The sequence below is a fragment of the Carassius carassius genome, chromosome 27, assembly GCF_963082965.1.
Source record: "Carassius carassius chromosome 27, fCarCar2.1, whole genome shotgun sequence".
Lineage (NCBI taxonomy): Eukaryota > Metazoa > Chordata > Actinopteri > Cypriniformes > Cyprinidae > Carassius > Carassius carassius.
The window spans coordinates 6014572-6031479 of NC_081781.1; the positions used below are offsets into that span (position 1 = coordinate 6014572).

At 35.5% G+C, this 16908-nt stretch overlaps 1 protein-coding gene across 2 annotated transcripts in view; it reads right to left on the reverse strand.

Annotated features, from left to right (window-relative positions):
- Positions 1-12686: 12686 nt before the first annotated feature.
- The window catches only part of tbc1d32 (TBC1 domain family, member 32), a 35772-nt gene continuing 31550 nt past the window's right edge, over positions 12687-16908 (reverse strand). For both annotated transcript variants that reach the window (XM_059512304.1, XM_059512303.1), the window contains one exon: positions 12687-14558. In XM_059512304.1, the coding sequence (XP_059368287.1) occupies positions 14439-14558 (120 nt within the window). In that variant the 3' untranslated portion in view covers positions 12687-14438. The remainder of the gene's footprint in view (positions 14559-16908) is intronic.

Below are 16908 nucleotides of genomic sequence, written 5' to 3' on the forward strand. Positions count from 1 at the left end.
TACCTCCCAAAATCAACCTATTCATTCCATGAATTCAATATTCTATGATCCTAAAATTATTTTTTGTAAACATGTTTTAGCCTGTAAGTGCACTACATACATTTATGTGCAAAATTTAATTACATCATACTGCTGTTGCCATTTTGTAAACAGAGGTCACATCATGCATAAACCCCCCTTAACTCTGGTAAAAATCATTGCAATGCATGGCCTCATATGGCTTATTGCTTTAATATGTAAAAACTCATTAGGTGGTCAATAACCTCATGCAACAAAAAAACTCTGGCAACAATAACCTCAGGTCAAAATCCTGTTCCTAAAAGACTACTTTGCTATTCCATTCCGACTAATATGCCCCTGAGCTTTACCATTTAAATGCTGTAAATTATTACAGATCCTTCTCATATATCATGTCACTGATCTAATTTATCTCAGTGAGCTTACAGACCGAACACATTAAGACTCACCCAGCGCCTCACAGCTGGTGAACTATCCGCAATTTCAGACCTGGGTGAGCTCGTGATTGGTATGCATGCTGTCAGCTCGGCTTGAAAGACAATTTTTTGAACAGTCTGCGAATTAAATGTATGCCTCCCTCCTCAGCTGGCATTTCTGAAGTCAGAGGCACATAATTAATGATGTCACTCATTGGGCATTGCACCACCAGAATGCTGGGATACACAGAGTTAGAGCAGAGTGCACTAGTGTGGCTTTTCTCACTGTGTCCAGGCGACCAAGAGTTGTTGCCACAGTTAGAAAGAGATATGACCGTAGTCTCCCACCTCGATGTGTGTCCATGTGTGCATGTTATTTCCCTGCAGGGCTGTAGTGCTGTGGGTACAAAGAGGAAGGCGCATGCACATAAAAATGAGCTACTTTTATGCCCTGTGTGCCCCACTCCTCTCCCTCCATTCTGTTCATGCTGGGCTTCTATATTACACCCACTCAAACAAATTCCCATCCCACAAGAGCACATCCCAGTTTAATGAGGCCAGAGAGCACATATTTACTGAAATCAGAAACTCCCAATGAGAGCAATATCTCTCTCTTATGTGCACAGATATTACCAGTTATATGAAAGGTTGTTGAATGCTCGCATTTCCAATGAGCAATCAGGGCTGGATTGTGAATTCACAAAAACCTTAAAAAAAAAAACATAATAAAAAAAATTGGATGAATTATAGGTTTGTAAGGAAGAAAAGTTTTTTTTTTATAATAAAAAAAAATTGGATGAATTATAAGTTTGTAAGGAAGAATTTTTTTTTTTTTTATAATTTCTCTCTCTCTTTCTCATATATACAAATTCACGTATATTATATAAACAAATGAGATACCTGAGATACCAGTTAAACCTGTTTAATATTTAAATAAATAAAAATACATAAGAATTTAGATCCTTAAATTTTCTTCAAATGCAAATTTCTATATTAAACACACACAGACCCACAGCAAAAAAAAACTTCTAATAATGTGAAATATTTTAGAAGAATTTATTTATTTTGTATTTATTATATTTATTTCTTTTTATGTAACAAGCATCTTAAGGTTTCTAAACCACAGGTATATTAGTCGACAAAAGTAAAATATAGTGGTATTAATAAGCATTATGATTGAAATGTACTGTTTCAGTTATAATGAAATAAGGTTATTTATGGGGATGTTTAAGATTTTGTTTAAAAAAACAAACAAACAAAAAAACAGCAAAATCTGAGATTTATGTACAATGTAAAAATATGATTTTTCAAAGTTGTAAAAAAAATATAAAACAACCTCATGTTTAATTCAATATATTACTCACAGTTTCTTTGTAATTGTTTGAAATTTAATGAAAATTTCTAGTAATTTGCAATGTATTTTTATTTTTCTCTTTTTTTACACTCTCTCTCATCATAATTTTCAGCACTCTAAGTCCTACCTATCAAATCCTGACCCTGTCCATTGCTTCCATTCTGCTTATCACCCTCAGAAAGTGAAGTGGAAAAAGGAACTTTGACTCTGGTCAAAAGCAGATAATTCACTGCAGGACAAAAAAAGACTGAAGGTCACAAAGTCTATAATGGAGGAGAAAAAGAAATTAACAATCTCTTGAATAGCTAAAGGACAAGATCTAACGATCCAGGCTTAAACAGTAGACTACAAGCATGCAATCAGCCATTATTGATTGCTTTATAAAATAGCTGAAAGCATGAGTATTTTTGGATGTCCAAGAATGGCAGTTATAGATGGATTATTTGATCAGTGGGTGCAAAACACAGCTATTCTGCATCAGTGCTTTATATAATTTAATAACTGTGAGAATTAAACTCTTTCCCTCTTTTTCAAAAGAGTTGAATTATTCATGTATAAATCTGCAAGTTTTAGCTCATGTACATGAGCTGATACGAATGCATGTAGGTTTTTGGCAACATATCAGATCAAATGTGCTGCAGATGACCTAAAAACATGTTTAAGCCATACTGGATTAATATTTAATTTTTGAACATATGCTTCAAAGGGGGAAAAACTGATTAGGTCGGCCACTTGGGATTTTTTTTTCAAAGTAATCATCTTATTTTGGCTCACACAAGGTGATCTGCTTTGCTGTTCCTGTTCCTAGATCAGTACCTGGAAATTATCCCTTGAGACTTAAACTTCTGAAAGGAAGGAATAAAGAGAGCAAGAAAGACAACAGTGTAACTTAATGAAAAGCAGATCAACTCTGAGGGTAAAGAAGTAAGAATTTGTTTAAAAATAAATAAATGTTTATATATATATATATATATATATATATATATATATATATAATGAGGATTTATAAGATTATCTGAAGTCAATTTGGATAAATGATGAAAATAAAATCTGCAGGAGACGCTACTTTGAATCTGTAGCTTTCCATGCTAGTCTAATCATTATAATAATACATAAATTACATGTAAAAATCACTGGGTTTTCCAAATCCGGCTCCTACACTTGTGCACTTCTTGTGCACTTCCTGCTTTAAAGCAGGAGTCTGCATATGATGAACTGTACGTTTAAGCAAAACTATTCTTTAAAGCCATAGATAAAGATAAAAGAGGGGAAAACATATTAGTAATATTGCTGATTTATTGCAAAAAAATTGTGAAAACAAAATGAAGGAATCTGTAGGCTAATCAATTTCAATAAATAAAAATAATAAGAAGAATATGACTTTTTAAACGGATTAATTAATAGACATGTAAAACTGTTGATTAAATTCATGTTTTAAATGTAGTTAAATAAGATAAATTAATTAATAAATTGAAAATTAAATGGATGTACTTAAAACTTTTTATGATTCGTGTTAAAAATGATAGGATAAGACAATGAAATAATGACAAAAACCACTTTCAGTGATTTGTCAATCAAAATGACACTGGAAAAGTTTGACAAAATGTTTCATGCAAGAAACAGTCACACAGGTTTGGCGCAATGAGAAAGTTTTCATTTTCAGGAGAACAAACAAACTATCCACCCAACTTAGAGACTAATTCATCTCCAATCCATAGTGGAGTATTTTTTTAACCAAGCAGAATCGCAATTCATTATTTATTTGATGATAACTTTAAGAAACTTTGCCTGGGGTTGTTTAGAACACCGTACGTCTCACACAGCACAAGCGTCCAAAAATAATTGTCTCTACCTCTGTGATGTATGTTTAATTTAAAATAAGCCGTGCAATCGAAGACCTGTACATCTTTGCTTTGCTTTCACCACACACAGCTACAGAGGAACGTGGAAAGATTACAGACAGCGGTCTGCAGTTGTGTGAATTAATGGCCGTATCTCAGGGGTGTTGCTGCTGGCCAGACGTTCCTCTGACTCTTGTATTGTTATACCAGTGTCAGGCAGATTAATGGTAGAAATTGAGACCTCTCCCCAACCACCATAATCACAGCCAGAAGACACCCGGCCTGTTTCTACATCCGTCTCACAAGTAATATTTTAAGACCAGAGACTCCAGATGTAATCAAAAACATCCTCACATAAAACCGAACCTCACTCGATCACCGTCGCTTAATGCCTTCTTTGGCAGTCCAGGACATTGGCTCCACCAGAACAGTCATTATATAGCATGGGGTATAATCAACAAAATCATGAACTGGCAGTTTCGACAGCTTTATTAATGAAGGGTGAGTCCTAGTTTAGTTTGCAGGTGATTTGACCAGAGGAGAACTGGTATCCCCCAAAGGTTTTTTTTTCTCCATTTCTTTCTCCAAATGGAGTTTGGGATCTTTACGCCTTGGTTGAGGTTTTGAATTTGGATTTGTTCATAATTGAAACATTTTTCAACACTGACACATTGAACTTAACTGAATCAACATTGAATCGACTGAATAATGACACTACTGTCCTAGTTGATCCGATTATTACAGAATTGATCTTGTTTTGTAATCAGTATACTTTATAGGTATTGAAATGAATTGAATCAACAACTAACTTGAGCGGGGGGAAAAATGACACTATTGTCTTTTGTAAAGCTGCTTTATAGTTGAATCAAATATTGTTTATAATTGAGTTTTGCAACACTGACACTGTTATTGAACCAAACTGAATCATCACTGAACCATCTCGAGATATATGTCATATATATATGTGAATAATGACACTGTCTTCAGTTGAGCTGCTTGAATTTAACTTGTATTTTAGTATTGATATACTTTATAGCAATTGAATTAAATGAACACTGAACTGACTTGAGCTGAATAATGATATTGTCTTCTGTAAAGCTGCTTTATAGCTGAATCAAATTTGTTTATAATTGATGAGTTTTGCATCATCTACACTGTTAATGAACTGAAATGAATCAACATCGAAACGACTCGAGCTGAATAAAGTCACTGTCTTCAGTTGAGCCATTTATTGCTGAATGAATAAAAAATTCACTTGTTTTAGAATTGATTTACGTTGGACAGATATTGAACTGAACCAAATCAATAATGAACTGACGTGACAGTCTTCTGTAAAGCTGCTTTATAGCTGAATTTAATTTGTTCATAATTGACTAATTATTTCAACATCGACTCTGTTATTGAACTCAACTGAATCAACATTAAATTGACTCGAGCTGAATAACACTGTCTTAAGTGGACCTGAACTGAATATTTATAATTTATATACTTTAGAGTTACTGAACTAAACTGAATCAACACTGAACTAAATTTTCTTTAATAATTTGAATAATGAACTGTTGTTTATTATAGCTGTTTTAGAGCATAATCTGGATTTTTCATATATTTGATGAAGTTCACGTCACTGATTCTGTTAATTCCCTGTTTAATACTGTTAGGTTGCTTTAAAAAATCTTTATTGTATAAAGCTCTATATAAATAAGGGTGACTTGCTTTGAAGATCATTCACCCAATGGAATAGAAAAATACAAATACCAGTGAAATCGTGGTTTAGTGCAGAATAAACAATGCAGTGATATACCTCCACAGTTTGAGAGGACGGCCTTGACCCACTCTCTCAGCATAATATAAAGACCTACGGTTTCAACTCCATAAGGACTGATGAGAAAATAAGACTCTCGGTGTGATAGAAACACATCCATCACAGAAAGTACAGCGTTCACCAATCGACAGAGAGGAAAAACTGCACCTAGACACACACATCGCTCACACACATACACAGAGGGAGTAAAAAAACTGAAAGCTGAAAAGCAACATTCATTCAACCATTTTTTTTTTAAGCTTGTGACGCCCAGTTTTCAAATCCCGAAATGGAAAAACAAAGTAAATCAATCTCTGATTTATTGAATTAAAGATTTATTGAACCATATTTAAATATATCAAATAGTGATTTTTGACTCTTAGTTTAGAAAGCCGTCTCTGCACAAATACATATTCTGGCTCTCGGCAGCGTAATTACTTTTCAGATTGCAGTCAACCATCATATTGCGTGGAACATTGAAAAATATGACTGAAAGACCCTCATTAGGCGCTCTCCAAGCATATGGGCTTTTACTGTGCAACTGAGACCTTGAGAATTCAGCCATGAATGTGCGAGCGTCTGCAAGGGCATAATTATTGATCTAACAAGATAAAGAAAAGCTCTGTACGAAACAAGTGCTTACATGGGTTTGCGTCTCAATGAGTGTTTCACCTCGAGGTGAGAGCGTGACATTCAGCAGGAAGGACTGAAATTATGATCCACACACCTTTCTCAGTAATTACTCATATTGTGCAAATGCAAATTTGTGCATTGAATGCATTATTTAAATGAGTCCAATTACAAAGCTTCTATTTTGCTTCCCTGTCGCAGTCTGAAATTCTCTGAGATTGCCATCTGTGTCATTTCCTTTAAGGTTAAACTTGAGGATCACTTCTGGAGTCTATGATAAAAAGGGCTTCAACACAAAACACTTTACTGAAGTTAGTACCGATACACTTTTATTCAGAGTCGATATTTACTTAGATGCAAACACAAATGAGGCTGCGAGAGATAAAAAATCAGCTCAATACGTCATATAGACTTATGGTCTTTAGTTACGTTTAACTTTTAAACGTTTTTTGTCTACAGGACATTAACTCTAATTATAGTCTTATTTAAACAGTCCATTGACTGATTCAGAGATGTCTATCATAACTGGAGAGAGCTAACAGGAACAACTTACAATGCATTCAGTTCATTTCATTCTCTGTGAATCGAACCATTAAAAGAAGAAATCTGAAAAGTTATATAATCTATATATTCAGTTAAATTGAAAAATTTAACTAACTAAAACTAAAATAAAAACAGCTATATAGAAATAAAATTACAGCACCTGACAGTTACAACATCTACCAGCAGGGGCAAACTGTTCATATGAACCAACAACACCTGGATGCATGATGACAACAAATTTATTTAATGGATTTAAATATGGTATAAGTATTAAAATGCATTGTCAAATTCATCAAAACATAGCACAGCAGAATTCCGCAGACACAGATTCCGTACAGACAGGCCTGGTTAGAATCCTGTTCTGTGGAATGTGCATGTGTGCGTGTGTATTTCCTGTTGCTGTGCTAATGAAAGCTCATTGACACTCTGAACACAGCTTGTGCAGCCACTGGGGCATGTCACTAATTAACACCGAAATAATCTGTGTCCCGCTCTGACCTTTCTAGGCCTTCCAAGGTTTGTGCTGCTGGCACCAAAATGTATGTCAATTATTTCAGATTTCATGTATTTTCACCATGAATAAGTATTGTCTGAAATGACTGATGATTATGTTTCATGAAATGTGATTAAGAGGACAAAAGGAAGGTGTGCTTTGAATGGGCTATTCCTGCTTAGTATTTTATTTGATGATGGACACATTTTGACGTGATTACATTTCAGATTATATGGTCATTTATCTTGAGCTTTTGGATATTGGACCATAATTCATAAAATGCTAGAAATGGCTTCTGTTATCCAAGTAAGCCCTTCATGATCAATGAGAAAAGAGTCTAGTGAACTTTAAAGGGCTTCTTTATCGAGGATATATAGTGACCCCAAAATGCACTTGAATACTTAAGCCACACATCAAAATGTCAGAATTGTATCGCATTAAATATGAAAATATCAAACAAGGTGGATATTCTGCAAATATAGGATGCTAGAACTTTTCTCTGAACTTTTAAAATAATGCATGAGACATTTTGTGGCTTCAGTGTCCAAACACTTTTTGGGGGAAAAGCTCTGGCAATGGTGCAGAGGAAAGCACAAAAACATAAAGAATAACAACAACCAAAAACTGAGTGTCAGACGTCAGCTCTGTCTGGTGTTGTTTCACAGCTGACTCCAACAGATCTGTTTAAAGGGGTCATGTTTAATGCAAAAACATCTCTAAAGAGGCAGTCTCACAGAATGTATTGAGCAATCTAAGTAAGAAATTCCTCAAAACAACCATTAACCCTAAAGACCCACCAAAGCATAATTACAACACTTGTAAGCTATTAACTAAAACCTATTTTTCACTAAATACAGGTTTACCTAACATATTTTGCAACTTTAAAAATGCAGAATTTGCAATTTTGTGCACCGTTTTTGAATAATTCACCCCAAAACAAAATATGTATAAAATGTGGCTAAAATAAAAACACATTATCAGAATAAGTACTTAGGACTCTGATGGTTAAACTCATGTTGAACCTATTTCAAGGCTTCATTGTACCTGAAAGTAACCGAAAAACTGTCATTGTCCTCCAAAGCACCATAGTTCTGAATCTCATAACCATGATCACTTCCAACTGCTGAGGAAATGAAAAGATGCATCAGTTTAAAGAATTTATGACAATTTCATATTTGATGTATTTCAGGTTTTATAGTTTGCACATCTGGCGGCTAATATCCCACAATCTTTTCTCATCCAGTCTTTTCTGCTTCAGTAGTACAAGGCTATAGGTCTACTTAAGTTTTTACTAAGAGTAAATTGCTCTTTGAGTCACAGCTCTAATCTGAAAGAATGCTCTGATGATTATATCCCAAGGATTTCATAACCGCTGATGATTTAGTATTGTGGCACCAACAACAGGAAATAAACAACAATGCCAGTCACAAATAACCAAGGAGGCTATTTGTAAGAATTTAGGAGCTGTGGTGAAAAATGTCTTGAATCCCAACTTGTGTATTTTCATCACAGACATCCTTCTGAGAAAATGGAACAACGGTCTCTCTCTCACCAAAGTTTATAGATCTAACAGTATTCTTATAGTGTGTAGAAAAATAATAGCAATCTGCAAATCATCTAGAAAAATGTCAAATCGGTTCAAATGGACCAATTACCAAGTTAACAACTAACTCACTTGACATGATTTTAGATTCCAAATGAACTTGAACTCTTGAGCTGATATTAGCAACGACAACTCAGCTTGGTGAAATCTGTAACGCCTCTGACCATTCATGACACCTGCACTGCTTACAGCCAATTTGCTGACTAATGATCTGAAAAGGAGTTGACTATTCATAATAATAGCAGAACAACAGTTAGTGGTATTGAAGTAGAGACAGAAAATATTGTTACTGTATTGCTGTCATTGTTTTCTATAAATTGTTCAACTTGGTTTTAATGTATGAACATAAACATAAGAAAGAATTATAGAATCAGTGTCTGTCTGATAGTATAAAATGCTTTAAACTGGACTAAAATCAAAACCAAGAAGATTTTGTCTCATTCCAGAAGACTGAAATGACTACTGGAGTGTAGATGTGTGTGCAGTTACCAGGGTTAATTGTCAATCTGATCCCTAAGATCTCTGTTAGCAGCTCTGCCATGACTCAGAACTTTCTGCGGTGACGCCTGTCATTAATGTTTCAGAGCTCAAGCACTCCATTGAGATTGTTCCTTGTCTGCTGATGGTGCTGTATTGATAAATGAAAAGCATTAAGCAGAAGCTTGTTTGTTCTGCTCAGTGGAGAAAGCCACAGAAGCTGCTGGCATACAAATTTATACCCATCACTTATCTTTCCTTGGATGCTGTCTCTAAGCACTCATGTTTATTTTTAAATATATATTGTTGATATGAGGTCTTGGGGGTGGGCACTTTTGATATGGGCCAATAAGCAATAACGTAGAAACCACATCTTCAAGCACCATCACATTGTGGCAGGAAGTTCCAGTCACATTTTCCCCGTTTTGTAGTCCAGAAAATGTTATACTGTATATTAATATGCAACGGGTTATTCTAGGCAAAAAGCAATCAGACAACAGATCCATCTACTGCAAAACACACTCAGTAACACCTGGAGTGTGTTTTGAATGAACTCCCATCTGCAGGAATGAAATGAACTTTTGCCAGGAAAGATGCCAACTCAAATCACCATTAAATGGTCTCATCAGTTTGTGCAACGTGTATATGCACTACACAGGTGTCAATACATTATGTAAAATCAAGGACAATATAATAGGCACTTCACACTAATAAAGGAAGCAGGAGACAATGAAAAAAAAATCTCTCAGCTGTCCACGCAATGTGACAGTACAGTTTTTTTTTTCCAATCAACACCCACAATTCCATTTGGCTTGTTCTTTGTACTGAAATTGATTTTGTTTCCTTTTCACAGTTAAGTGGTGGATACCAGTTTGACCTCAAGCTAACTGAAAAGAAAAATGTGTCTAAAAGTATCAAACGAATTAGTACATTATCATAAAGACTGATGAAAAATTTAACTGATTTTTGGTTTCCGATGATGAATCCAAAACAGCAGAAACTACAGTATCTAATATTCTTGAAATAATTAATCTGGCCAGTTGGACCAGCTTGATAGATTCTACTGGTCACAGACTCTTGTTTATCCTTCTCATGCTTAAGAATGACTGAACTGAACTCAAATAGATAGCTAGATAGATAGCTAGATAGATAGCTAGATAGATATGAATGGTACAGTGTGTGACAGCAGACAGAATGCAACGGTCTCACCTCTGTGGCGTCTTCTTGGCTCTGACATGCACTTGTGCTGTGATAGCTTTACTCAAACACTATCTGCAATCTCTGTTCCTGTGGTTCGAAAAGACAGAGACATTCAAGAATAATGCAGTTTTTTTGCCTGGGTTATCTGCACTAGTTGATCATCACACTCTCATATTCGATTCATTGGACTCCCTCTGTAAGTATTGTGTTTCTGGTAATTCAAATGGCTGCCTGTATGATAACGCTAATGAGACTTTTTTTGCAATTAACCCGATGGTCTCATCAGGTGGGCCTGAGGGGAAATTTGTGCCGATGATGTCATTATGGGTTTAGATCACAGCGAAAGGAGAATATTTGAAAAGAAAAGTCTACAAATACATCAGGATTTGTAGGAGCCAGAGGACAATGTTATGCTTCTGCAGAACCACGATACGATTCAAAAGGGTGGTATTGATGGTGTGTGATGAAAGCAGCGCTCCAGCTTGACTGAGGAAGCATGTGTACAATACATAATGTGTGTTATAAATTATTGGCTTCTTCTGACAGGGAATGGATGGGTTTCGCTCGAGTGGTAATCTTCTTCTGCCTCTCGTCTCCTCCTCTTCGCTTCCTTTCTTCAGTGCCTACTTTGAACATAAAAGAGTCTGTAGATTTTAACTGTTTTAGTTTGAGTCTGATCCATAAGCCTATTCTATCCCAAAAGGAACAAGAATTGACTTCTACCATCTCATCCATTTGCTGTAGAAGCTTACCTATCGTTGATTCTACTGGGCTTTGCATAAGCGGACAGGGAGCATTAAAGTCATTCATTCTAATCACACACTAATCAGTCCAGATTGGAATTGATACAGAGAGAAAATGGATTCATCCCCTCACCCCTTGAGATTCTGGAGTTTAATAGAGATGGCTAATGCTTGTGATCTCTTCTTCAAAGACCCTCAGATTGATTGTGTCCATCAATACAAAGTAAGCGGATATCCAATGACTGACACTAAAGAACAACCGTCATGAGCTTCACCTGAAGTACAGGACAAATTCAATACTGGACAGTTAGCAAAAATTAAAGCAATAAGTATGACTAACATTTATTTTAATAAAATACTACTGACAGAACTGCATCTTTAACTATATGTTGAGATAAATAATCAGTCAGTAAATACAGTTATTTAAATCTTAAGCCCCGTTCATACCAAGAACGATAATTATTAATATAAAGATATTAGCGTCCACACCAATGAACGACATTGTTGGTTTAAGTGCACGCTCGTCAGTTGCTTTAAATTTGAGATCATTATAGCAGGATTGTTTGTATCATTGATCAGCTGGAAAAAAATCATTCTGAAAGTGATTCCAACAACATCGTTTCTCTGTGCATTTATCATTATAGCTGTAGTGTTGACTCTGCTATTCTTAAATATTTGGAACGATTCTTAGAACTATATCTTTATAGTTATCTTTAAGATCCATTCACACCAAGAACAATAACTATAAAGATAAGGATATTAGCGTACACACCAGTGAACGATATCTGTTTATTTTTTGCACACACTCGTCTGCTGCTTTAAATTCTTAAGCTCGTTATAGCAGGATGGATTCTGATTGGGTGTCACAGTTTTTATTATTCATCAGCTGGAAAGAAATCGTTCTGAAAGTGATTCAGAATTATATTGTTTCTCTGTGCCTTTATCGTTATAGCTGTGGTGTGGGCTTCACTATTCTTTAATACTGATGATGAATTTTTTTAACTGTATATTTATCGTTATGTTTATAGCTATCATCCTTGGTGTGAATGGGCCTTTAGAGTTAGTTGTTAGTGTCAACGCTAATGCACAATAACATTGTTTATTATAAGCGTACACTGAAGTTTTGTCGTTGCCACTGTAAATGCTTGAGTTGAGTGGATTGAGTGGCTGTCAATGTTTTTATTGTACATCAACTGAAAAACAAAAAGTGTTCCAAAATTGATTCCAAAGATGTAGTTATTCTTTGTCATTTTCTGTGGTGTGGACTATTATTACAGAATGAGAACAATTATTAAAACTTTAATTCTCGTCCTTGGTGTAAACGGCCCTTAATACCCTGCATGCTTCATATTACTTTAAAGTGCTTTTCAGAGTAAGTAAGGGGCAGTGATGCTCACTTTCGTATGACTTTCTCCCATTCATCAAGCAGATTCTTCACAAAGATGGGTTTTGGCAGTCATAAGGGAGGGAGATAATTAATGTGAAGGAGAATAAGAAAGCATATTTACCAGAGGAAGTCAAGTTAATGCAACTCCTCAAGCCTAATACAGATAAAGATGGGTCTTAATTATCCGTTAATCAGTTTAATTACCCATAATTAGCCTTTTCTAATTATCCTACCATTTTGGTCTGCAGATACATCATTAACATCCACATCACAAAAGCCTTGTATTGTCAATTTACAATGAGCCAACACAAGGCACACACACGGCTTTCCAAAAATGATTGTTGGCCAACAATCAGTCATTAAATCATTAACCTGATTAACATACAGCTTGTTATGATTACACAAAGATGAAATCAACAGATTTTTTTTGTTTATCTGAGCATAAACACATTAGTTTACGGGTGATCCTTTAAAAAAAAAATTTATGCAATGGAGAAAGTAAGTTAAAAATATGCACTCTGAGGGAACTTTTTACAACTTAAAATTATAACTGCTTCTGCCTCCTACTGAGTAAACAGTATGCAATATTTAGCAGTTCTTGTGAAGGAGAAAGACACCTCTCTAATGATCTAATTCCTTATTCACTGTGTGAGTTACAGATGGCGAGGGTAAGAGATTGCATCTATGTGCTAATGACGGCCTGTCAAAGTGATACTGCTACTCTCTATATAGCTTCCTTAGGATGTGAATAAGAGACTGCAGATGTTAATATATAACTTAAAAAAAAAAGAAAAAGAATCCAACACACTACACAACAACACTGCGTTAAGTCATTGTATACATATCACATATACTTCATGTTTGATTGACCATTAAGACAGCAATCATGCATCCAAAGCTTAGATTTTTTTCTTATTTACTGATGTCATAAAACGGGCTGAGACAGGAAAACAACGTGTGCACCTACATATGCGGTCAGCATTATTGAAATTTTGGGCAAAAAAGGTGCATTATCTATTGAATCAATGTATGAAGCACAGCTCATACAGAAGTCAAGCAGCTTTTTGTTGGTCATTGCAGACTCATGCAACCAACTTTTGCCCACATGTAAAATACCCAATCATGTGGATTCTTATTAAAATGACTGGAATTTGCCAGTGAAAATACAAAGAACAAAGCTAAATGTGTCTGCCCTCTATGAATGCTATTTTTCTGACTTTACAATGTGAGCCCACTGAGTTTTTGGGTAAAAGAAATACATATACATCTTAAAGATTTTACAATGATTAATAGCATTGACACAATCGTGTCATATTCCAACATCAACAGTGAAGTTACAAGCAGGACTGTAGATACAAAATTACATATGCTGTCAGAAGTTTGTTCGAGGAAAGATTAATAAACAATTAAGTTCTTTGAGTCCGGTAATTAGCCTAGGACAGGAAAATTGTACTTTAGGCACAAAAGGCTAAAAGGAAAAGTAGACTAGAACAGGGATAAATGTGAAATGATATATGCACCCACATATAAACCTAATATATAGAATAATTTAGCAAAAACAAAATTTTATACTTTTTTGGTGTGGAGGGAAGTTTGATAATGCTTATGGTATGTAGAAAGGTTTGTTTTATCATCCTTTTTGAACATCAATTTTGACCGATTTACTGCGCTTATTTATTTACTATGCTTTATACATCCCACTGAGTGGCAATATGGCTTTGAAGAGTTTGTGTTCTTATATTTATGATTCCCTGAGTGAGAATACTTTATCATAGGGAGTAAATGCAAGTGGGATATATTCACAATGTGTTTGATAAAACAGTGTTCTCTTCACATAGAGCATGTTGTTATAAAATCATTGCAATATTTTCAGTATTATTCTGTACCACAAGCACTTTCAGTCCCTGCTGATCTTCGGTGGTCTATTTGCTTCTAGCTGCTCCTTGGTAAGATGCTCCTCATGTCCGAGAGCACCATGGATCTGTAGTTGCGTTCCAGCCCCTCCATGTACTCCAGGTAATTACTCACCCTAAAGCCGTGGATTGGCTCCTCCTGCAAGTGGGCAAAAGAAGCACAGATTTGATGAGCAGCGCTTGAGAGAGCCGGTTTGTGGAAAAGAGGTAGAACAGGTTTATAACAGCTTTAGAATAGATTGCGCTCAATCTGTTTCGAGCAGATTATCCTGCACACAGAGTGGCTAAAATCACCCTGAAAATTGTGTACTGCTGAATGAAATCATGCAAGGTTTTACACATTATAAATATTGTGCCAAATCTCACTGCCTATAGTAACAAATGGCATATATTAATGAAACAAGAGGTCGCTATGTGAGATGGGGCTACACATTCTGGTACTAAATAAACAATGGACCGCCTAATATACTCTGACATTTAGCTGGGGATAAATAATATTGTTTAGACAAAGTCAAATGAATTACATTTGGTTTACGATGAGTCAGCGAATGCAAGTCCTAAAGCCGTGCCTTAAGTTACAGAAGGACACTTCGGTTCATGGTGAATGGATGAAAATGAGAGAAAGGATAATAAATCTTTATGAGTTTGCTGCATTAAATAAAATACGCCTGCAGTGTAAGAAGTTTTGTGATATAACCGCAGACCACAGCAGTTGGTATGGCAATCACAAACAAAATAGATAAAGAGCAAACAAAAAAATAATGACTGGAAAAGTCTATTACAAAACAAATGATAAAAACTTTCCTCCACTGCTGATGAAAGCTAGATAATGCCATACATTTTAATACAAAGCATTTATATACAGTACAGCTGAATATAGTCAGATAATGACTGACAATATGTGAAAAAAGTAAACTAAAGAAAAATAAAGATCATGAACTGGATTATGAAGACCGTACGCTGTCTTCTCCATCACAATTTCACATACAATTAGATTACATATGACCTACTGCAACATAAACTATTAGCATAGGAATACTTCACCCAAAAATTTATTCAACTTCAAGCCAGTCCAAACTTGAAAGAATTATTTACTTTCAAGGAACACAAAATTAGATACATCAGTACCAGAGGTGCTTAGTATCCCTTATGTCAAACCTTGTGTGATGAAATTTGAATATTACATTTTGGGCTTTTTTTTGGTATGTCAAAAAGCAGCTCGGAGATTCTGCTAAACATCTAATTTTGTAATGTGTAGAAGAACAAAAACTGAGATTTGAAATGACATGAAGGAAGTGGGGGGGGGGGCTTTTTCACACCATTAATTACAGCTGTGGAGTAGCAAGACAACTACATAAAACCACAGAGCCTTTAGGAAGCAAAACTGTGAAAAGTCCAGATGTATCCCTAGAGCTTTTGCCCACAAAGCTGTTTAAAACTAGAAAATGGCTGCACACTGGTGTTTAAAATGAAACACTAAAAATGACATTTTAAATACAAGTACTCATTATCTAAAGACATTAAAACTTTTCCCCTGCCTATTGTTACTGATAAAAACAAAGAGAAAAGGCCTAAAATGGTTCTGCAGGATGCTTTGAACTCACTAGCCAGACTGTCTAATGGTTTTCCAAGTGTTGGAGGTATTCGGCAGTGACAGACAATTGCTTTTGAAATCCTGCAAACAAAGAATGACTTTAGTTGGGTTTGATTTCTGCAATGTTGAATCATCCAAAATGGATTCATTGTACATTTACTCTAGCATTCAGCTTCAGAGTGACATCGGGAGGGATTGTTACAAGTAATTTCCTTCCAGATCTTTAATTTAGATGAAATACAGATAAGATTTGTAATCTTGTATATGTACAAATCCTCAGAAACCTTTCAGGAATTGTTTGAAATGCTTTTGTGACGAGTGGGGCGGGGCCGAGGGACGTGGGAACGGAGTGAGGCCGGTGGAGTGATTAGGAGATGAACGACACCTGTTCGACCCACCGGTCTTGAGTCCCACGTAGGAGATGGAAGGATATAAAACAGGAGCGACGATAGTGAAGGACGAGAGAGGACCAGGCCTGGGCTTTATTTTATGTTTTGGTTTTTATTTGTGCGCATCAGTCGTCCGCGAGGGGCTGATGTGCTGTTTTGTGTTTATTTTGATTATTAAAGTTTCATTTTGATTGTCCGCCTGTTCCCGCCTCCTTCTTCCCGATGATTATGGAGTTTTGATTATTACAGCTTTCAATATTGTACAGGGTACACCAATGCACAAACAAAGACTGAAAAGTTAGACAAGAGTGTGTTTAATCTGATTTACTGCAGACACGCTTGTATCCTTTAAAACACCGGCTCAGGATTTTCTCACCTTAAAGGACTAGTTCAGCCAAAAATGAAAATTCTATCATTATTTACTCACCCTCATGTCTTTCAAAATAAACTTTCTTTCCTCTATAGGGCTCTTTTATGAGTTTATATGGTGCCTTTTTATCCTTTTT